The sequence below is a fragment of the Lepidochelys kempii genome, chromosome 1, assembly GCF_965140265.1.
Source record: "Lepidochelys kempii isolate rLepKem1 chromosome 1, rLepKem1.hap2, whole genome shotgun sequence".
Classification (NCBI taxonomy): domain Eukaryota; kingdom Metazoa; phylum Chordata; order Testudines; family Cheloniidae; genus Lepidochelys; species Lepidochelys kempii.
The window spans coordinates 2,581,574-2,605,906 of NC_133256.1; the positions used below are offsets into that span (position 1 = coordinate 2,581,574).

Sequence of the window (24,333 nt, forward strand, 5' to 3'; positions counted from 1 at the left end):
ATGGTACAGTACGACTGCTAGCCATCCTCATCTCTTGCCTGCCTGGCAGAAGATGGTACAATACGACTGCTAGCAATCCTCATCTCCTGCCTGCCTGGCAGAAGATGATACAGTACGACTGCTAGCAGTCCGTATCGCCTGCCCGCTCACCATAAGACGGTTCAATAGGACTGACTGCAGGACTAAAGAGAATGACCTGGTCAAGTCACTCCAAATTTAGTCCCTGCGCCTATGTCTGTCCAGGCACTCCCAGCCGACGTGGCCAGGAGCACCTCGGCCATGACGATGACGGCTACCGGTCATACTGTACCGTCTGCTGCCACAAGGGAAGGGGTTGCTGCTACTGTGTAGCAATGCCGTACAGCGTCTGCCAGCACCCAGCAGTCATAGGGTGACCGTTAACTGAGCGGGCTCCATGCTTGCCGTGGTATGGCGCCTGCACAGGTAACTCAGGAAAAAAGGCGCAAAACGATTGTCTGCCCTTGCTTTCACGGAGGGAGGGAAGGAACGGGGGCCTGATGATATGTACCCAGAACCACCCGCGACAATGTTTTAGCCCCATCAGGCATTGGGATCCCAACCCAGAATTCCAATGGGCAGCGGAGACTGCGGGAACTGTGGGATAGCTACCCACAGTGCAACGCTCCGGAAGTCGACGCTAGCCTCGGTACTGTGGAAGCACTCCGCCAAGTTAATGCACTTAATGCACTTAGAGCATTTTCTGTGGGGACACACACACTTGAATATATAAAACCGATTTCTAAAAAAACGACTTCTATTAATTCGACCTTATTCCGTAGTGTAGACATACCCTAAGGTCCCTCTAAGCTGAGTGGCCGCACAGCAGGCTGTGATTAGCTGTGCTGCAGCTCCAAAGGGCCACACAGCAGGGACCTGGATAGGAGAGAGGTAGAGGGTGGGGAGGAACTGGGGAAGGGAGGGAGTTGGGGCTTTCAGGGCTACCCTGGGCCTCTTTCCATGGCCCCAGACCTCCCTGATGCTGGAGGGGAGAGAGGGCCCCTTCCCCCACAGGTAGCTGCTGCTAGCAGTGAGAGGGCTGGGGTGAGTCCTCTGGCCCCAGCCCTGGGGCAGCCTGCCTGAACCCTAAACTCCTCATCCCTGGCCCCACCCCAGATTAATTTTTTTATGTGCACCAATAGACTTTGTCTTAGTTACACGAGTGGCTCTGTCCCCTAAGAGCCCCAGACCTGTCCAGGAAAGGGCTTGCTTTTTCCCCCGGCCCTCCTGCCAGGGAGGGGAGTGAACACTTGGCTCCCCACAGGTGAGCACCACGCTAACCCGGGGGCAATTCAGCCTGCTCCCAGCCTCCCCCTGCAGACGAGAGACATGTGGGGACACACCGTTTTCTCCCAGGGTTTGCCTGCCAAGTGCTTTGGTCCCTGCACGGCACGTGCTGGAGCTGGGGACCAGGAGAGCCAAACAAACAGCACAGGGACCAAATGGCTGGGAGAGGTAGGGAGAGGCTGCTGCTTTAGCTCTGAAGGGAGAGGTATAGGAGAAACAGCTGCTTTCCCATGGGGAACTGAGGGTAAGGATAAGGCTGCCTGGGGAGGGGGTGTGTGTGACTTGAGTTATTGGGGGAGGGGACCATTAAATTTGCACACACCAACTATCAGCAGATTTGGGTCCTCTCTGCTCCCCTGGCTCAGAAGCTTCATTCGCTTGGACCTGGGGCTGCCTCCCCAATGTCAGGCAGGCAGATGGACAGGAGGTAAATGGGTGTGAGATCAGCTTCCCCATGTGCCTCCCCCCCTCTGAATAGGAATGGGGGCCACAGTGGGTAGGGAAGGAGCCTGCTGACCCCTGCGCTGAGCCCTGTACCAGGGATGTTCCCAGCACAGTGGCTTTGGACTTTTAATGCCAAATTAACCATTAAGTAGATGGTGCCTGCCTGCTGTGACCACCTTGAAACCCATCTCCATTTCTTTCAATCCCTGATTGCCTGTCCCCACCCTCCAGCTTTCTGTTTGTAACTGTTTCTGTTCCCACCAGCTGTACTTCACAGAATACTGACCTTCCTTGGGGCAAGGCCTTGGCTATGCTATTGGGGAAAGTGCTGTACACATTTCTATACTGCATCAAGAATAAACAAACTCCTTCCTTTACTCCCATCTCTGACTTAATCCCATATCCTGCAAACCTCCTTTGTTTTCTGGAAGTCACTGGGGTTCCTGCTGTTAGTGTGAGAACAATGTGGGATTCAGAGTAGCAGCCATCTTAGTCTGTATTCGCAAAAAGAAAAGGAGGACTTGTGGCACCTTAGAGACTAACGAATTTATTTGAGCATAAGCTTCCATGAGCTACAGCTCACTTCAACGGATGTTAGTCTGTATTCGCAAAAAGATGCATCCGATGAAGTGAGCTGTAGCTCACGAAAGCTTATGCTCAAATAATGTGGGATTGTGACTTACAGCTTTCAGGCACTTAAACTGGGAGACAACTCTAGTGGGAGATAACACTCCCCTCCCTTTCCCCACCCTCCCACACTTCAACCCTGCTGCTCTAGTGGCTTATAAATAGGCTTGGAGAATTCCTTTTATTTTTTATAACTGATGGGCCATAGCGAGGCTTTCTTTGTAAGCTTTTTTGTATTTTATCTTTTTTAATTTTCACAATTATGGGAAATTATGTGGGGAGATCAGATATGTTTTCTAAGGGTATGTCTATACTACAGAATAAGGTTGAATTTATAGAAGTCGTTTTTTTAGAAATCGGTTTTATATATTCGAGTGTGTGTGTCCCCACAGAAAATGCTCTAAGTGCATTAAGTGCATTAACTCGGCGGAGTGCTTCCCAGTACCGAGGCTAGAGTCGACTTCCGGAGCATTGCACTGTGGATAGCTATCCCACATCTCCCGCAGTCTCCGCTGCCCATTGGAATTCTGGTTTGAGATCCCAATGCCTGATGGGGCTAAAACATTGTCGCGGGTGGTTCTGGGTACATATCATCAGGCCCCCCTTCCCTCCCTCCCTCCGTGAAAGCAAGGGCAGACAATCATTTTGCGCCTTTTTTCCTGAGTTACCTGTGCAGACTCCATACCACGGCAAGCATGGAGCCCGCTCAGGTAACCGTCACCCTATGTCTCCTGGGTGCTGGCAGACGCTGTACAGCATTGCTACACAGTAGCAGCAACCCATTGTCTTCTGACAGCAGACGGTGCAGTACGACTGGTAGCCGTTCTCGTCGTGTCCGAGGTGCTCCTGGCCATGTCAGCTGGGAGCGCCTGGGCAGACATGGGTGCAGGGACTAAATCTGGAGTGACTTGACCAGGTCATTCTCTTTAGTCCTGCAGTCACTCCTATTGAATCGTCTTATGGTGAGCAGGCAGGTGATACGGATTGCTAGCAGTCATTCTGTACCATCTTCTGCCAGGCAGGCAAGAGATGAGGATGGCTAGCAGTCGTACTGTACCATCTTCTGCCGAGCAGCCATGAGATGTGGATGGCATGCAGTCCTTCTGCACCGTCTGCTGCCAGCCAAAGATGTAAAAGATAGATGGAGTGGATCAAAACAAGAAATAGACCAGATTTGTTTTGTATTCATCTGCTTTCCCCCCTCCCCTGTCTAGGGGACTCATTCCTCTAGGTCACACTGCAGTCACTCACAGAGAAGGTGCAGCGAGATAAATCTAGCCATGTATCAATCAGAGGCCAGGCTAACCTTCCTGTTCCAATAAGAACGATAACTTAGGTGCACCATTTCCTATTGGAACCCTCCGTGAAGTTATGCCTGAAATACTCCTTGATGTAAAGCCACCCCCTTTGTTGATTTTAGCTCCCTGAAGCCAACCCTGTAAGCCGTGTCGTCAGTCGCCCCTCCCTCCATCAGAGCAACGGCAGACAATCATTCCGTGCCTTTTTTCTTAGCGGATGCCAAACCAAGGCAAGCATGGAAGCCGCTCAGCTCACTTTGGCAATTAGGAGCACATTAAACAGCACACGCATTATCCAGCAGTATATGCAGCACCGGAACCTGGCAAAGTGATACCGGGCGAGGAGGCAACGTCAGCGCGGTCACGTGAGTGATCAGGACATGGACACAGATTTCTCTGAAAGCATGGGCCCTGCCAATGCATGCATCATGGTGCTAATGGGGCAGGTTCATGCTGTGGAACGCCGATTCTGGGTCAGGGAAACAAGCACAGACTGGTGGGACCGCATAGTGTTGCAGGTCTGGGACGATTCCCAGTGTCTGCGAAACTTTCGCATGCGTAAGGGCACTTTCATGGAACTTTGTGACTTGCTTTCCCCTGCCCTGAGGCACATGAATACCAAGATGAGAGCAGCCCTCACAGTTGAGAAGCGAGTGGCGATAGCCCTGTGGAAGCTTGCAACACCAGACATCTACCGGTCAGTTGGGAATCAATTTGGAGTGGGCAAATCTACTGTTGGGGCTGCTGTGATGCAAGTAGCCCACGTAATCAAAGATCTGCTGATATCAAGGGTAGTGACCCTGGGAAATGTGCAGGTCATAGTGGATGGCTTTGCTGCAATGGGATTCCCTAACTGTGGTGGGGCCATAGACAGAACCCATATCCCTATCTTGGCACCGGAGCACCAAGCTGCCGAGTACATAAACCACAAGGGGTACTTTTCAGTGGTGCTGCAAGCTCTGGTGGATCACAAGGGACGTTTCACCAACATCAACGTGGGATGGCCGGGAAAGGTACATGACGCTCGCAACTTCAGGAAGTCTGGTCTGTTTCAAAAGCTGCAGGAAGGGACTTTAATCCCAGACCAGAAAATAACTGTTGGGGATGTTGAAATGCCTATATGTATCCTTGGGGACCCAGCCTACCCTTTAATGCCATGGCTCATGAAGCCGTACACAGGCAGCCTGGACAGTAGTCAGGAGCTGTTCAACTACAGGCTGAGCAAGTGCAGAATGGTGGTAGAATGTGCATTTGGATGTTTAAAGGCGCGCTGGTGCAGTTTACTGACTCACTTAGACCTCAGCGAAACCAATATTCCCACTGTTATTATTGCTTGCTGTGTGCTCCACAATATCTGCGAGAGTAAGGGGGAGACATTTATGGCGGGGTGGGAGGTTGAGGCAAATCGCCTGGCTGCTGGTTACGCGCAGCCTGACACCAGAGCGGTTAGAAGAGCACAGGAGGGAGCGGTACGCATTAGAGAAGCTTTGAAAACCAGTTTCATGAGTGTCCAGGCTACGGTGTGAAAGTTCTCTTTGTTTCTCCTTGATGAAACCCCCCGCCCCTTGGTTCACTCTACTTCCCTGTAAGCTAACCACCCTCCTCTCCTCCCTTCCATCACCGCTTGCAGAGGCAATAAAGTCATTGTTGCTTCACATTCATGCATTCTTTCTTCATTCATCACACAAATAGGGGGATGACTACCAAGGTAGCCCTGGAGGGGTGGTGGAGGAGGGAAGGAAAATGCCACACAGCACTTTAAAAGTTTACAACTTTAAAATTTATTGAATGCCAGCCTTCTGTTTTTTGGGGAATCCTCTGTGGCGGAGTGGCTGGTTGGGCGGAGGCCCCCAACCGCGTTCTTGGGCGTCTGGGTGAGGAGGCTATGGAATTTGGGGAGGAGGGCGGTTGGTTACACAGGGGCTGTAGTGGCAGTCTGTGCTCCAGCTGCCTTTGCTGCAGCTCAGCCATACACTGGAGCATACTGGTATGGTCCTGCAGCAGCCTCAGCATTGAATCCTGCCTCCTCTCATCACGCTGCCGCCACATTTGAGCTTCAGCCCTGTCTTCAGCCCGCCACTTACTCTCTTCAGCCCGCCACCTCTCCTCCTGGTCATTTTGTGCTTTCCTGCACTCTGACATTATTTGCCTCCATGCATTCGTCTGTGCTCTGTCAGTGTGGGAGGACAGCATGAGCTCGGAGAACATTTCATCTTGAGTGCGTTTTTTTTTCTTTCTAAGCTTCACTAGCCTCTGGGAAGGAGAAGATCCTGTGATCATTGAAACACATGCAGCTGGTGGAGAAAAGAAAAGGGACAGCGGTATTTAAAAAGACACATTTTATAAAAAAGTGGCTACACTCTTTCAAGGTAAACCTTGCTGTTAACATTACATACATAGCACATGTGCTTTCGTTATAAAGTCGCATTTTGCCTCCCCTCACCGCGTGGCTACCCCCTCAACCTTACCCCCTCCCTGTGGCTAATAGCAGGGAACATTTCTGTTTAGCCACAGGCAAACAGCCCAGCAGGAATGGGCTCCTCTGAGTGTCCCCTGAAGAAAAGCACCCTATTTCAACCAGGTGACCATGAATTATATCTCACTCTCCTGAGGATAACACAGAGAGATAAAGAACGGATGTTGTTTGAATGCCAGCAAACATACACTGCAATGCTTTGTTGTACAATGATTCCCGAGTACGTGTTACTGGTCTGGAGAGGTAAAGTGTCCTACCATGAAGGACGCAATAGGGGTGCCCTTCCCAGAAACCTTTTGCAAACGCTTTGGGAGTACATCCAAGAGAACTGCGAATGCCAGGGCAAAGTAATCCTTTCACATGCTTGCTTTTAAACCATGTTTAGTATTTTAAAAGGTACACTCACCGGAGGTCCCTTCTCCGCCTGCTGGGTCCAGGAGGCAGCCTTGGGTGGGTTCGGGGGGTACTGGCTCCAGGTCCAGGGTGAGAAACAGTTCCTGGCTGTCGGGAAAATCGGTTTCTCCACTTACTTGCTGTGAGCTATCTACAACCTCCTCCTCATCATCATCTTCTTCGTCCCCAAAACCTGCTTCCGTATTCCCTCCATCTCCACTGAAGAAGTCAAACAACACGGCTGGGGTAGTTGTGGCTGAACCCCCTAAAATGGCATGCAGCTCATCATAGAAATGGCATGTTTGGGGCTCTGACCCGGAGCCGCCGTTTGCCTCTCTGGTTTTCTGGTAGACTTGCCTCAGCTCCTTCAGTTTCACACGGCACTGCTTCGGGTCCCTGTTATGGCCTCTGAGAAAGCCCTGGCCGGGATGATTTAATTGGGGATTGGTCCTGCTTTGAGCAGGGGGTTGGACTAGATGACCTCCTGAGGTCCCTTCCAGCCCGATATCCTATGATTCTGTGATTCTCTGTCAAGGAGTTCCACAGGCTGACTGTGCATTGTGGGAAGAAATACTTCATTTTATTTGTTTTAAACCTGCTGCCTATTAATTTCATTTGGTGACCTCTAGTTCTTGTGTTATGAGAAGTAGTAAACAACACTTCCTTATCTACTTTCTCTACACCAGTCATGATTTTATAGACCTCAATCATATCTCACCTTAGCCGTCTCTTTTCCAAGCTGAAAAGCCTCAGTCTTATTAATCTGTCCTCATATGGAAGCAGTTCCATACCCCGAATCATTTTTGTTGCCCTTTTCTGAACGTTTTCCAATTCCAATATATCTTTTTTGAGATGGGGCGACCACATCTGCATACAGGATTCAAGATGTGGGCGTACCATGGATTTACATGGATGCAATATGACATTTTCTGTCCTATTATCTATCCCTTTCTTAATGATTCCCAGCATTCTGTTCACTTTTTTGACTGCCACTGCACATTGAGTGTATGTTTACAGAGAACTATCCACAATGACTCCAAGATCTCATTCTTGAATGGTAAAAGCTAATTTAGACCCCATCATTTTGTATGTATAGTTGGGATTATGCTTTCCGATGTGCATTACTTTCCATTTATCAACTTTATATTTCATCTGCCATTTTGTTGCCCAGTCACCCAGTTTTGAGAGATTATTTTGCATCTCTTCCCAGTCTGCATGGGTCTTAACTATCTTGAGTAATTTTGTACCATCTACAAATTTTGCTACCTCACTGTTTACCCCTTTTTTTAGATCATTTGTGAGTATGTTGAATAGGACTGGTCACAGGACAGATCCCTGGGGGACACCACCATTTACGTTTCTCCATTCTGAAAACTGACCATTTATATCTACCCTTTGTTTCCTGTCTTTTAACCAGTTAGCAATCTATGAGAGCACCTTCCCTTTTATCCCATGGCAGCTTACTTTGCTTAATAGCCTTTGGTGAGGGACCTTGTCAAAGGCTTTCTGAAAATCTAAGTACACTATATCCACTGCATCCCCTTTGTCCACAAGCTTGTTGACCCCCCTCAAAGAATTCTAGTAGATTGGTGAGGCATGATTTCCCTTTACTAAAACCATGTTGACTCTTCCCCAGCAAATTATGTTCATCTATATCTATATTACATCTATATCTCATCTACATATATATCTAAAGCATGTGCATCTGACAATATTGTTCTTTACTATAGTATCAACAAGTTTGCCCAGTACTGAAGGCAGGCTTACAGGCCTGTAATTGCCGGGATCACCTCTGGAGCCCTTTCTAAAAATTGGAGTCACATTAGCTATCCTCCAGCCGTCTGGTACAGAAGCTGATTTAAATGATAGGTTACAGACTACAGTTGGTATTCGCCCAGGAGTTCCGAAGGAACTCAAATGTGAAATTGCAGAACTACTATCTGGTCCTGTTGACTTATTGCTGTTTAGTTTATCAATTTGTTCCAAAACCTCCTCTGACAATAGCTCAATCTAGGACAGTTCCTCAGATCTGTCACCTGAAAAGAATGGCTCAGGGTTGGGAATCTCCCTCACGTCCTCAGCTGTGAAGACCGATGCAAAGAATTCATTTAGTTTCTCCGCAATGGCCTTATTGTTCTTGAGTGCTCCTTTAGCACCTCGATCGTCCAGTGGCCCCACTGGTTATTTAGCCGGCTTCCTGCTTCTGATGTACTCACTAGGATTTTACTTCCACTTTTTAAAGGATGCCTTTTTGCCTCTCACTGCTTCTTTTACTTTGTTGTTTAGCCATGATGGCTCTTTTTTGGTTCTTTTACTATGTTTGTTTTTTTTTTAATTTGGGGTATACAGTCAAGTTGAGCCTCTATTATGGTGTCTGTAAAAAGTTTCCATGCACCTTGCAGAAATTTCACTTTTGGCGCTGTACCCTTTAATTTCTGTTTAACTAACCTCCCCATTTTTGTGTAGTTCCCCTTTGAAATTAAATGCAACCATGTTGGGCCACACTGGTGTTTTCCCTGCCAAGCGGTCCAGCTATATTCGCCTCTTGGACCAGGGCCGATGCTCCAATTAGGACTAAATCAAGAATTGCCTCTCCTCTTGTGGGTTCCAGGACCAGCTGCTCCAAGAAGCAGTCATTTGAGGTGTCAAGAAACTTTATCTCTTTATCCCGTCCTGAGGTGACATGTCCCCAGTCAATATGGGAATAATTGAAATCCTTCATTATTATTGAGTTTTTTATTTTAATACCATTTCACAGTCACTATCACCATCCTGGTCAGGTGGTCGGTAATAGATCCCTTCCGCTATAGTCTTATTATTAGAGCATGGAATTTCCATCCATAGAGATTCTATGGTGCAGTTTGAGTCATTTCGGATTTTTACTTCATTTGATTCTTTTATTTCTTTCACATACAGTGCCACTCCCCCACCAGCACGACCTGTTCTGTCCTTCCCATATATTTTGTACCCTGATATTACTGTATCCCATTGATTATCCTCATTCCACCAAGTTTCTGTGATGCCTCTTATATCAATATCTTCATTTAATACTAGGCACTCTGGTTCACCCCTTTTATTATTTAGACTTCTAGCATTGGTATATAAGCACTTTAAAAACTTGTCTCCTTTTAGCTGTCTGCTATTACATAATGTGATTGAATGGGACTCCTTTTTTATTTGACTGTTTCTGATCAGATTCTGCCTGTATTTTATCCTTTTCCATCCTCTCACACTTTCTAGGACATAGAGATGCTCTATTAACAGATCCGCCCCTTAGGGATCTCCGAACCACATGCTTGTCCGCACCTGTTCGCTTTCCCCCAACCCTTAACTTTAAAAAGGTCATAGACTGGTTTTTAAACTAAGTGCCAGCAATCTGTTTCCATTTGGGTTCATCTACAATAAACCTGGCCAACTACCTTCGCCTCTGAACCGAGCCTTTGGTCTGTCTTTAGGAGAAACATCAAAGTCTGCTGAATTGGCAAGCTGCGTCCTCTGCTCAGGCAGCTAACACCGGAGCTCCAAGAAGCAGTACAAAGCAGCTGTAACAAATCAGAAGCCTTAACAACTCTCCACAGCACTGACAACAAAGGTAAGAAGGAAGGTAAAAAATTACATACTTTCCATTGAGTTCATTTACCCTTCACTCGTTAGTTTCACTGAAGGACAAAGAATTCTTTTTCGTTTCAGTATATATAGGGCAACAAATATGTAGATTCTGAAAATAAAAAGGCTTTTGATTAGTAACTTTTTATGATTTTTGTATGGTAAGCTCTCGTACTTCTTCTAGATACTAACACAGCTCAGCTGGGCAGAGAAAAGGAACCAGGAGCCTGGGAGACCAGACACTTGACAGGTGTGGGAGAAGGAAAAGGACAAAATGCTGCAGGACAGTGTGGCCAAGGCAGAGGAACAGCTGGAGCTCCAGAGAGAGACAGAGGGAGGAGAGGCAGCTGCAGAGGATGAGGGAGGTAGCCCAGCTGGAGGAGAGAATGGGGGCATGGTTCCTGGAACATGGCTGGAAGTTGAGGGAGGAGGACAGAGCACAGCAGAAGGACTTCTTGGCAGGGGGTTATACTAGATGACCCTTGCAGTCCCTTCTAACCCTTTGATTTTATGACTTTTTTGAGAGGCTGGCCACCAAGGGACAGGCCCCAGCAATAGATCCATGGGATGATTCAGTCCGACCCGCAAATGATTTTCAGCTCTCTGCAGTCCCTGCTCCCCATGGTCGCTGCCCGCTGCGAGACCGCTGCCGGAGTCTCCTCCCTAAGAGCACGGTTTTGGTGCTGCTGTTGTCGATGCAGCGGCATGGATTTTGCAGGTCTGATGAAGACACGCTCAATCAATGGGAGAGAGCTCTCCTGCCAATCTCTGGACTCCACGTCCCCGAGAAGCATAAGGTAAGTCAAAGCAGGGTGTAGTTCCACAGTAATTGTGAGCAGAGCTCTGCATTGTGTTTATTGTGGCATGTCGTTTCTGGATTTTAATCCTGTCACACTAAAATGTGGTGCAACAGTGATCTAAATGAAAGGTTCAAGTACCAGCAAGTGGGAAGAAAGTTATGCGTTCACTGGTCGTAATGGACAACGACAGGACCTGGTGTGCCTACGATCGCTGTGTGGAAGGAGTACAATAACAGCTGAAATTACCCCACAATCCACACAGCAAAATACAAGCAGCACTCCAGAGAGTCATGTGTCGCTCTAGTTAAGGGCTGGAAAATAAACTTCAAAGCAGAGAAACATACTGATGAAACTAGCAACTGCACGAACTGCAAGACTGGCTGCATCTTACAAAGCCTCCCTTGAGCTAGTGCAATGTCAAAAGGCTTTTGGGGATGGGGTTAAAAGGTGTCCACTCAGTGGCTCAGGCATTTGGTGATGAAAAAATGGCAACCGATTTTGAAAGTGTGTGTGTGATGGGGCAGATAACGCCGGACCAGCATGGCAGGGGTTGAGGAGCTGCTTTGGACTGGAGGAGCCCTGACCCACCCCATGCACAAATCACGCCAGAAATGGAGGAAGAGTTAAAAGGAGGGAACTCCATTCAGATGGGGCCAACTCTGGGAAAGGGGCGGCTCTTTAGCTTCCCAGCTCCCAGACAGAGGCCAGGTGGCCAGCAGAGCCTCTGTCCTTGCAGAAATAGGACACGGATCAGCAGTAATGCCTGGTGCAACAAACACTGTCCTTTCTCCGGTCTCCAGGGGCAGTGGGGAATCTGACAGTGAGACTTCAAATCCCACTTTGATCCTGGAAAACTCTTTAAGATGGGCACTGGTGATGACCGTGAGGTGTTCCTTACCACCTTTGAGCAGATGGTGGTAGCAGTGCAGTGTCCCCCTGTCTTGTTCACCGCCATCCTGACTAGAGCAGCCCAGGCCAGCAACCGGGGGCTCAACCTGATGGCTGCTCAGGATTAGCCCCAGGGTCAGCATTAGGGGGTATCAAGAGGGGGCGCTGCAAATCTGTGTTACATCATATCCACTGAATGCATCCAATGAAGTGAGCGGTAGCTCACGAAAGCTCATGCTCAAATAAATTGGTTAGTCTCTAAGGTGCCGCAAGTCCTCCTGTTCTTTTTGCGGATACAGACGAACACGGCTGCTCCTCTGAAAACTGTGCATATAGTAATGCGGGTATTACAGTAATTTAACATCTAAAAGTGGAAATACACCACACTAAAGCAGAGGTTTTCAAACTGTGACTGCACGGAGGAATGTTTCGGGGGCAGTGAGAGGCAATGTCAGGCAGCTCAGGCTTCAGCCCCAGGCAACAGGGCTGAAACTTTGGCCCTGGGCGGTGGGCTTATGCCTTAGATTCTGACCTGGGCCCCAGCAAATCTATTACTGGTCCTGATAACCACAGATTTAAGGCCACCATCCTTGATTATTGGGATGTCATGAAAAGGCACACTTGTGTTGCGTTCATGAACAGAAATATCTACTGTGGGCCTGGCACCAGGTGGTAGCGTTCAGGCTTACACCTGAGTTCAGCACGTGCCACCACCATGGCTGGCAACTCTGGGGACCATGTTCCCTACAGTGGCTGACAGCTCTCGGGCCCCCGCCGACTCACAGCTCTGGATCTACCACCCCAAGGCTGAAGTGGAAAATGTCACGGAAGTCACTGAAAGTCGTGGATTCTGTGATCTCCGTGACAGAATCTTATCCTTAGCCGTGCCAGTGAGCAGCTTGCTGTGGTGACTGGGGAAGTGGTGGAACACAGTGACTCAGACAGTGGCCAGTTGAGCCCAGGCGTGAACAGCTCCACTTTCTCGAGCAAGTCGGTGACTGTTGTGCTCCTGCCCAGAGGCAGCTGGCCGTTGTTAAGTGCTGAAGGCTGGAATGTCATTGCCACAGTAAGGCTCTTTAGGCTGCTCACTGCTTCTGTCCTTGGCGCTCTAGTGTTATCGGTATTAGCAGAGAAGGCAGCCTGCTCATTCAGCAGACCTCAGTGTTACTCATAAAGAATGACCACAGGCACAGTGACAAAAGCACTCGGCCAGGATTATTGTTCTGAAGGCATAGCCCAAGGGCCCTTGCTCCATGGTTAAAGGTATATTAACATGAGTACTGAGTGGTTCAGTCAGCAGCAGGAGTCTCTGCTGTCCCCTAGGCCACACAAAGGGTTAAGATGAGGTCCTCTGACTTTTGTAGACTGGACAATGAACTGGTGAACAGCTGGTTTAATACCTGCCTCTTTTTCAGGCCCGGGATCTTGCACCAGGCCCCATGCTAAAGGCTCTCTCTCTCACTACTACACTATCCAGTCTTAAGGGAATATGTAAGGCCCCTCTCATTCCGTTCCCCCATGTTGATCACCAATTTGAAATGATAAGCGTGGACTTTGTGGGGCACCTAGAGAGAAGTACTATGAGATATCAACATATCCTCATTATCCTTGACTACACAATACATACTCCAAAGCCATCCCTTTATGCTCCTCCAATGCACCTGCAGCCCAAGGTCCAGTGTGCTTCAACAGCAGCCTTGGGAACTACAAGCTATGAACTACAAACTGTGGCATGTTGGGAGAACTTCCCGGTCCCTGCCAGGATGTACTCTCTGCCCTCCCATCGGGGGGTCTCAGCCCTGACTGAGCCGGGAACATGTAGCAGGCAAGCAGAGAGGAGGCTGCAGGACTGTATTCCAGTTCCATGTTCTTTACAGAATAAAGCCTTGTTCCTGTGATTTGTCTGAGCGGGTCTGGTCTGAGGTAAGCACACACTGACACACAATACAGAGCACACAAAGAAGCCTCAGGTCCAGTTTCCCAAAGTTATGTAAAATGTCTCAAATCAGGCTTCCTATATCTTGAACAACCTCATACTGGGCCAGTGAACAGGAGGGGGGACTACACACTTACCATCACAAATGAGCTTATGAAATTCTTCTCCCAGGTGGCAATACCCTGAGAAATCCTTAGTGATCAAGGACCTAACTTTACTTTACAACTAATGAAAGAACTGTGCAATCTACTGAGGGTAATGACACTCAGCACATCGACTTACCATCCCTAAACTGATGGGTTGGTTTCACAGAACTTTCATGGTGATGTTAATGAAGTTTGTAGCATGGGATCCCAAACACAAACACTGGGACCAACTCTTCCCCAGCCTCCTTCTTGCTGTAAGGAAAAGCCCACAAAAAAGGAGTCCAGCTGTGAGTGTTCACACTGGATGATTGCGTGTTATTGTTACTACCAAGTTGCATTTCCAATACTGGTTCCATGGCAGGGACCATTTGAGGTAGAGAGGCACGTGGGGCCCATTGATTATGAGCTGCAGCACCCAGAGAAGAAAAAGGAGACTTAGATAAGAACATAAGACTGACTACATTGGATCAGAACAATGGTCTATCTAGTCCAATATCCTGTCTTCTGACAGTGTCCAAGAGCTTCAGCGGGAAAGAATAGAACAGGGCAATTATTGAGGGATCAATATCAAGTCCCATCATCTGGCGATCAGAGGCTAGGACACCCAGAGCATGAGGTTGCATGAGGTTGTGTCCCTGAACAAACTAGCTAATAGACACTGATGCACCTTATTGCCAAGAAGGCCAATGGCTTATTGGGCTGTATTACTAGGAGTATTGCCAGCAGATTGAGGGAAGTGATTATTCCCCTCCATTCAGCACTGGTGAGGCCACATCTGGAGTATTGTATCTGGTTTTGGGGCTCCCACTTCAGAAAGGATGTGGACAAATTTGAGAGAGTCCAGTGGACAGCAATGAAAATGATTAGGGGGCTGGGGCACATGATTTATGAGGAGAGACTGAGGGAACTGGGCTTATTTAGTCTGCAGAAGAGAAGAAAGAGGGGGGATTTGATAGCAGCCTTCAACTACCTGATGGGTGGTTCCAAAGAGGATGGCGCTTGGCTGTTCTCAGTGGTGGCAGATGACAGAACAAGGAGTAATGATCTCACATTGCAGTGAGGGAGGTCTAGGCTGAATATTAGGAAACACTATTTCACTAGGAGGGGGGTGAAGCACTAGGGAGGTGGTGGAATCTCCATCCTTAGAGGTTTTTAAGGCCCGGCTTGACAAAACCCTGGCTGGATTTAGCTGAGCAGGGGGTTGGACTAGATGACCTCCTGAGGTCTCTTTCAACCCTAATCTTCCATGAATCTATGACCTATTCTCCATTAACTTATCTAATTTTTTTGTGAACCCTGCTACAGTCTTGGCCTTCACAACATTCTCTGGCAAAGAGTTCCACAGGTTGACTGAAGAAATGTTTCCTTTTGTTTGTTTTAAACCTGCTGTCTATCTATTACCACAAGAACTAGAGAGCACCAAATGAAATTATGTGAAGGAGTAAACAACACTTCTGTATTCAATTTCTCCACACCAGTCAGTTTTATAGATCAATATAATATCCTGTCTTAGTCATAAGAATGGCCAGACTGGGTCAGACTGAAAGTCCATCGAGCCCAGTATCCTGTCTTCCAACAGTGACCAATGCCAGGTGCTTCAGAGGGAATGAACAGAACAGGGAATCATCAAGTGATCCATCCCTGTCACCCACTCCCAGCTTCTGGCAAGCAAAGGCTAGGGACACCGTCCCTGCTCATCCTGGCTAATAGCCATTGATGGCTTCTTTACCAGAGGATGTTGGTGAGACCAAGACTGTAATTGGTACCTACTGCCTTTGTGCCTTAACAACATGAGTCCCACTGAATGTGGATGGAGACTGGGCACCTAACCCACATCTGTGCCTCTGAACATCTCCCTCCACCCTCGCTATCCTAATTATAGCTGGTGTGGTTACTCTAGCAGTCCACAGGCTTCAGGGCAAATGCTGATCACTGAAGGCACTCAGGAAGCTGTTTCTGCCAATGGCACGATATTGCCCTATTGGGGGTTTATGACATAGCCTCTGTCTGACCGAGGACAGCACAGATTGCCCCTGCTGTCAGACGGGAGGGGCTATTACTCTGGGTTTAAAACAAGGATGTGCGAGAGCAGTTCCATTGCATGTCACATTCTTGGGGATTTGAAGCATGGTTTGTTAGACAGGAGGGGAGGAGAAGATGCTCAATTCTATGGCCATGATCAGCAGCCCAGAAATGCTGATAGACAAATTAGTATGTGTAAGCTTTGGCTCTTCCCTTTTCTCTCCAGTGTTATAGTAATGCCAGACCACTATATCAAGTCTGCAAGATTCAATTTGCCCTGACAATCTGAGTGTCTATTATTGACAAATCATTTCTTCACTCCTGGGGGAGGTACTTGAGCTGTAGTTCTCTGGGATTAATTTTCTGCTCATCCCATGGCTCACAGAGCTGAGGGAATTTTCTGGGAGTTCTGGCCAGTCCTCAGGGACTGTACAAGGGAATCATAAAGGTCGTTGCCCAGCACACTGAGTGTCAGACATGGGAGATTCATACACTGATTCTCAGGGCTGTGTCTTCCCGTCGCAATAAGGAGATTTCCTCTCTCTGCTGAGCAGGATTTCGGTGAGTCACCTGTTTCTGCATTAAAGTTAATGCTGGGGGCTCAAGAAGGGTTCTAGGGTTCAAGTCAAAAACTATCTGGGCAGCAATTCACCAGCACAGCAACTTAAACTATTTAGTATTGTCAGAAACACCAAGGGATTTACCTGGTAAAATTGGAACTACAAAATTATTGTAAATAGTTTAGACACTTTTTTTTTAAGATCAGTTCCTTCATACTCTTTCAGAGCTCTACACAATAGAGCTCTCTGTAGCAGGATGTGAAGCTGTGATTTTTACAATTGAGAGCCAAAAGTTAAACACTAAGGTTGAAATCTTGATCCCATTCAGTTCAATGACAGAACTCTCAACAGAACCCTAAATGCATATTAGGGACTTAAATAAATGGCCTGATTCACACTGGCCAGGAGCTTCTAGGGACTTTAACTGGAGTCGTCCCGTGGCCTCTATGGATGGGTGAGCTTGTTTGGACCAAAGAAGAACTGACAGGAGAGTTGCTAAAATCTCAAACTCACAGGCTTAGAAGTTCAGAACAATGAGGATAACAAGTTTGTGTTTTTTTGGTGGGAGGAGAGGGGTCTGATCTCTCCATGCCCCTGCATCTCTGGTTCTGGAGAGAATGAGAAGCACCAAAAGGCAATTAAACAAAAAGCAAGTTTCTGGGTCAGAGGAAAGTGTGTGGTTGTAAATCTGACTGGGAAACTCCAGGAATGCACAGTGTGTGTGTGTGGGCCGGGGTGGGGACATGCAGTATCCAAATCACAATGGCAGTCCTGAAACTGAGCGAAATTGGGAATACACATCCTGCCGAATGCACAGACCAAAGAGGTGCAATGAGGTCTCCTGGAGTGGCAGCTGTCTCAGACTGTAATGGAATGTAGACAACACTGCAGCAGATGGTCTCTGACACCATCCCTATTCTGGACCATCCCTCTTCCCGTGAGCAACCCCACTATAGACTTGTGACAATGTCAGCAACTGTCAAAATGGAAAAGTAGCTTCTGGAAGGTATGTCTGGGTTTCTAACTGGCTTCAATACATTAAAGCTTTGTGTGACTAATTCTTCCTCAAAACAATACTGTCTCCATGTGGCATGGCTGGAAGTTGTGGGGGTTGGGGGCCTACATGGGCAGGCGGGCAGTACTGGGAGTTGTGGGGCAGGGAGTGGGATGTGTAAGGACAAGCGAGAAGTGCTGGTGGTTGTGAGGGCAGAGAGCGGCATGCACACAGTCAGGCTGTGCTCTTGACATTGAATTTGTATTTGTGATTGTTGGTCCGAGGCCAGCACTGAGACCTTTCCTGGCCCCAAGTGAGTTTGGGAGGGTCTCAGGGTCTTTTTGCCCGGGCAAGCCACAAAACTGCAGCTTGGGTGTCACGACCTTCACTCAGTTTTGTTTCCAACTGTTGTTGTTGTTGTTATGTAACTTCAGGCCTTTCCCCGGTGGAAAGAACCATTGATTTTTTGCAAAAAGAACAGGAGTACTTGTGGCACCTTAGAGACTAACCAATTTATTTGAGCATAAACTTTCATGAGCTACAGCTCACTTCATTGGATGCATTCAGTGGAAAGTACAGTGGGGAGATTTATATACACAGAGAACATAAAACAATGGGTGTTACCATACACAATGTAACCAGAGTGATCAGGTAAGGCGAGCTATTACCAGCAGGAGAGCGGGGCGGGGGCGGGGGGAACCTTTTGTAGTGATGATCAAGGTGGACCATTTCCAGAAGTTGACAAGAATGTCTGAGGAACAGTGGGCGGTGGTGGGGGGCAATGAACATGGGGAAATAGTTTTACTTTGTGTAATGACCCATCCACTCCCAGTCTCTATTCAAGCCTAAGTTAATTGTCTCCAGTTTGCAAATTAATTCCAATTCAGCAGTCTCTCATTGGAGTCTGTTTTAGAAGTTTTTTGTTGAAGAATTGCAACTTTAAGGTCTGTAATCGAGTGACCAAAGAGATTGAAGTGTTCTCCGACTGGTTTTTGAATGTTATAATTCTTGACGTCTGATTTGTGTCCATCTATTCTTTTACTGTCCAGTTTGACCAATGTACATGGCAGAGGGGCATTGCTGGCACATGATGGCATATATCACATTGGTGGATGTGCAGGTGAATGAGCCTCTGATAGTGTGGCTGATGTGATTAGGTCCTATGATGGTGACACTGCACCCCTTATTCTTCATAGTGTTATTATTATCATATAATTATAACATAATTATAATACATTTTATGCAAGGTGGGTCATGTAAGATGTCATTGGAAAAGTTATGATTTTCTGAATATCATTATCCTCTTTGTGTGCAAATATCTTTTTTCTATCTGAAGTTATGAATATTGAGTATGTATCTACTTCCCAAATGCAGTTACACCTGGGTAATGCACACTAGGCAAGATGCTTTCAGTCTAGACTCCTGGGTTGTGAAGGGGACAACGGTCCATTAGGGAAAACAGTAGGCCTGAGGAAAAACTTCTCTCCCTCCTGGTGAGCCTTCCTGAGAGCTCTTCAGACAGACTATAAGTAATGGATGTTGTGACTCTACAAGAGCATGTGACCAGGTCACATAACTCTGACTCCATCTTGGGATGTTTGTATTTTTCCCACAAACTGGTATGAGAAGCAAGTTTTGAAAAAAGGATTCCTGTCATATACTAAAGCTAAATAAGTCTGTGGGTGACATCATTGGTGGTTCTTAACTCCCCAAATAAGAGGCTTCCTGGTAACACCTGTGGAAAAAAGGCTGAACTGGGGTAGTGCTGGACCCAGGCTAAAGGGATTTCCAACCTATGTATGGGAACCTGGGAAACCCAAGCTCCAAAGCAAATGCAGGTTGTGCCTTGAGAATCTGCCAGATGCCTTGTATCCTCAATCAGGTTGAGAAATTACTCATTCATAGACAACCTACTGGGAACCCATCACACATTGTCATCAGCTGCTTCAATCTCCCATCGCACTCTGACCCCTCTATCCACACTCTCCTTCCCCATCCCAGGCTGCCCCAATTCCAATATCACGCTGGTCTCCAGTACGTCCTCCATACTCCCCCATAATCGCTGGCACCAACCATCTCTCACCCTCCCCACAACTCTTTCTTTTAAAGGGGTGAGGTGCCTCTTGTCACACCTTCTCCCTTGGACAGGAGGTAATCAGTGACTATGTCTCACCAGTGAGAAATCTTAAACGTGAGTGGCAAAAGACAAGGCACTTCTGTGACTTTTCTTGTTACACCCATACACAAGCCATGGTATTTCCAGGACTGTTACACAGGAACAACTTGCAAGCTGAAAAGTATGCACATTATGCAATGGGAGTGCTCAGTTCTGGGACATGTGAGGGCCTAGATAACTACAGCTGCCATGTGGAGAAACCACAGGGACACAGGCATTAAACCCAGGATGCCCTGGGACCATTTCCTAGCCAGCCCTGCTACCCATTCACAGTAATGGTTTTACATTCATTCCTCACTGCAGAGACTTTATCGGGTCAAATAATTATTTTTCTCACCCAAAATGTTCATCCATGCAGTGATTATGCGATCCCTCAGCCTCATGAAATATACACCTAGTGTGACATTTCCAATTCGCCACGGTCACATGAGAATTTCTCCTCATAGGGCTAAATTCAACCTGGTCAAGAATAGAAAATTTGCCTTCAGTAAGCTGAGACAAGAGCTTGCAGGCAAAATGCCTCCAGCTGACTTCAGATGACATGTTTGGAGATTCAAAAGCCAGAAGGGACCATTGTGATCGTCTTGTCTGTTCCAACGGTTAATTACTCTCACCAATAAAAAATATATGCCTCACTAAGGTGCCACAAGTACTCCTTTTCTTTTTGCGAATACAGACTAACACGGCTGTTCCTCTGAAACCTGTTTAAAAATGGCATCTTATTTCAAGTCAGAATTTCTTCAACTTCAACTTTCAGCCACTGGATCCCATCACTCCTCTGAATACTAGGCTGAAAAGTCTAGTATTAAATATTTTGTTCCCCGTGTAGGTACTTACAGACGGTTATCAAATTACCTCTTAACCATCTTTGTTAAACTAAATAGATTGAGCTCCTTAAGTCTATTACTGTAAGGCAGGTTTTCTCATCTTGTAGTAATTCTTATCACACTTGGATGTTGGTACATTGAAGAGGGTTCAGACATCTTTAATCATGGACACCAGAACTGGACACAGGATTCCAGCAGCATTTGCACCAGTGTCAAATACAGAGGTAAAATAACTTCTCTGTCTCTCCTTGAGATTCCCCTGGTTATCGTCCCAGGATCAGATTGGCTGTTTTGGCCACAGGGTCACATTAGCTAATTATCCTTTCAGGCTCCCTAATCTTTTTAAGTCATTGAACTTCCCGTGATAGTTCCCCATCGTGTAAGCATCGCCTGCATTCTTTGTTCCTAGATGTAGATATTTACATAGCTCTATGAGAACGCATATTATTTCCTTCAACCCTGTTTACCAACCAATCCAGATTGCTCTAAACCAGGGGCCTCTCCTCTTCATTGTTTATCGTACTCCCAATTTTTGTGTCATCTGAAAACTTCAGGTATGAGAAGGGCTAGAATCTGAGTTGCTGACACATGTCTCTGCTTACACTTGTCAGTTAGGTCCTGTAACTTATGTCTCAGACAAAGCTGGATGCCTTGAAGAAAGTGTCTCACCAAAAGAAACAAGGGAAGTAACAGGGGCAGGCTCTTAACCCTAAATATGAAGACCCTTGTGCTCTTTGTGCCCATTCTGCAGAGCACAGTGTCATAGCCCAGCATGATAATCGCTATTTCCCTTAGGGAACTTGGCTCCTTTCCAATACATGAATGGCACTGTGGACTACAACTATGGTCCATCTAGTCCAGTGTCCTCTCTCTAACACTGACAGCCCTAGGAGCTGCAGAAGAAGGTGTAAGAAACCCAGTAGTAGGTGGATGGGAGGGATGACCTGACAATCCTGAGAGCATCACCCGAATGCCTAACAGCTAGAGACTGGCTTGTGCCCTGAAACACAGCGGTGTATAGGCTTTCCAAAATGTTTATTTAGCTGTAACTCTTCTAACTGGATAATCTCACTATGTAAATGTCCAAACTCTTCTTGATTCTTGCTTAGCTTATGGTCTGAACAACCTCTTGTGGCAATACGTTCCTCAGTCACATTGGGCACTGAGTGGAGAATGCATTCTATTTTTATCTGTTTTGAATGGGCCATGAGTTCAGTGTAACGTCATGAGACAGGGAGAACACATCATCGATCAGCTCTTTACCAGTGAATATTTTATAGACTTTTCTCATGTCCCCTCTTATTCATCTCCTTTGTAAGGTAACAATCCCAGTCTTTTCAACCTATCTTCATATGAGTTTCCCCCCAGGCCCTTAATCATTCTTGTTGCCCTTCCCTAAACCTCTCTGGTCCTGCAATATCCTGTACGAGAAGGGTGCCTGGTACTACACAGAGGAGTCCAGAGGATGGTGAAACATTGACTGACTGATCTAATGGCATTGTATTTTCTGTATGATTTTGTACCCCACTCCTCCTGCATCCCGATATTTTGCTCAGTTTCTGTCCCTGCTTGCACTGTGAGCAGGGTTTCACAGAGCTGTATACCATGATGCCCAGGCCCCTGTCAGGATTTTGAGGAGTTCAAGTTTATACCTCCAATGGGCATAAACACTGCAGTTACTGACACTGAAATTCATCTGCCAGCATGCTGCCCATTCCCCTGGCTTTGTTAGCTCCCTCTGAGGACTTCTTTAGACTGGACTATGACTGAAATATTCTGGTGCCATCTGTAAATGTTGGCAACTTACTGCTCACCCCTCTTTCTAAATTGGTAATAACTATAAAATATTTACTGTAATAATTGTTCTAAAGTGTGTAACCCACCTCACTGTGTTTCTCTCCCTTCACAGGCACCTGGAGCATTTCTGAGTGTGATCGAATGATCAACCATCTCATGGCTGTTTTTAACCTCACCCCCTCTGATCCTTCAGGGTTCATCCTAATTGGCATCCCTGGCCTGGAAGCTGCCCACCTTTGGATTTCCATCCCTTTCTCTATGTTCTACATTATTGGCCTGATGGGAAATTTCATGATTCTCTTTGTTGTCGGCAAAGAGCAGACCCTGCACAAGCCGATGTACCTGCTTCTCTGCATGCTGGCAGTCACAGACATTGGCATGTCTACATCCGCCGTGCCGAAAGCACTGTGTATATTTTGGTTCAATTTGAAGGGCATGACTGTGGGTGGATGCCTCACCCAGACTTTCTTCCTTCACACGGTTTATACGATGCACTCAGCTGTCCTTGTGACAATGGCCTTCGATCGATATGTTGCCATATGTAACCCTCTGAGATACACCACCATCCTCACCAACGCATGCATAGCTAATCTAGGGCTCGTGGGTTTGATAAGAGCTGTTCTCTTCATTCTGCCCATGCCCCTGCTCCTGAGGAGGCTGCCATTCTGTGCCAACCGCATTATCGCCCACACGTACTGCGACCACATAGCTGTGGCAAAGACGTCGTGTGGGGACATCACAGTCAACAGGATGTATGGCTTGGTGTTAGTGTTTTTAGTCATTGGGTTAGACCTGGCACTCATTGTCCTGTCATATGGCCTGATTATCAGGGCTGTCCTCAGAATCTCCTCCAAGAAAGCCCATCAAAAAGCCCTCAACACCTGCACAGCCCACATCTGTGTGATGCTGATTTCTTATACTTCTGTCCTCTTAACCACTCTGATTCATCGGTTTGGAGAGGGCATCGCTCCCCATGTCCACATCATCTTGGCTAACCTCTATGTCCTCCTCCCACCCATGCTCAACCCTATCATTTATGGGGTCAGAATCAAAGAACTTCGTGACAAAGTGGGCAAATACACCTGCAGAATATGATAGCTGGGGGCCAATGACTTTAAACCTGTGTGACAAGAGGGCGAAAGGAGATCTCCTCCTATGTCCTATTAGACATAGGTAAATATCTGGACTGTTCTAAACCTATTGCTTAAGTGTTGTTAGTATATAGGCTAGTTTGTCAGGCTGAGACAGAATTTGGGGTTTCAATTTTTGATACTCTCATATCTTACACTAATATGTGTGAAGAAGATTGAACAAAGACTGTGTGTTTTCCTCTTCTCACAACCAAATGGGGCTTTTAACACAGTAAGAAAAGATAAGGGTAGAGCTAAAGTGCTACAGGGTATGGGGGGAGAATAATATATGAGCATACACTGGAGGGCTGCCTGGCTCTTCTCTCGAGGCAAGGTCAAACTCTAAAAGGCCAAAAAAATGTCTGTTTCTGACCATAGCACAATCTGATTCCTCACCCTTCCCATGGAACACAAAAGACGTGGGCTGAAGACCCTAGATATATGACCTTCCAAAATGGCACATGACCATAAGTTGCTGAGGGCGTGCATTTCAGGAATATCTGGGGCTGCTAAGAAGGAGGAAATAGGAATGGGGAGAGGGAAATGGGGACACAGGGCAAGGCTCTGTGGCATCAGAGTTTGGAATGGGAAGGGTGGGAAACAAGGCTCTGTGGTATACATGCTTGCTGGAAACTAATCCCAACATAATATTGTCTGCATTTTGGACTTCTGGTCTTCTGTTTTCTGTCCGTGTGACAATTAACAGGGGAGGGGGTGAAGGGAAAGCCCTCTGCCATGTGTGCTTAAATCTAATAAATTGCAGTGTTAGACAACAGTATGCTTACTTGCATTTAATCCTTGTTCAGACAGACTTGCTGTGTTCCCACTGATTTATTCCCAATACCACATGGAGTGAAATAGTTAAAATGCCCCCGCTGGGGGTTCTGAAAAACCTGGGTAACTGTGTG

At 47.0% G+C, this 24,333-nt stretch overlaps 1 protein-coding gene across 1 annotated transcript; it reads left to right on the top strand.

The window, feature by feature from the left end:
- Positions 1–22,451: 22,451 nt before the first annotated feature.
- LOC140916038 (olfactory receptor 52D1-like) lies at positions 22,452–23,390 on the top strand. Its single transcript, XM_073356972.1, has one exon. It carries the CDS (start codon positions 22,452–22,454, stop codon positions 23,388–23,390), a length of 939 nt encoding a protein of 312 aa, XP_073213073.1.
- Positions 23,391–24,333: the final 943 nt, after the last annotated feature.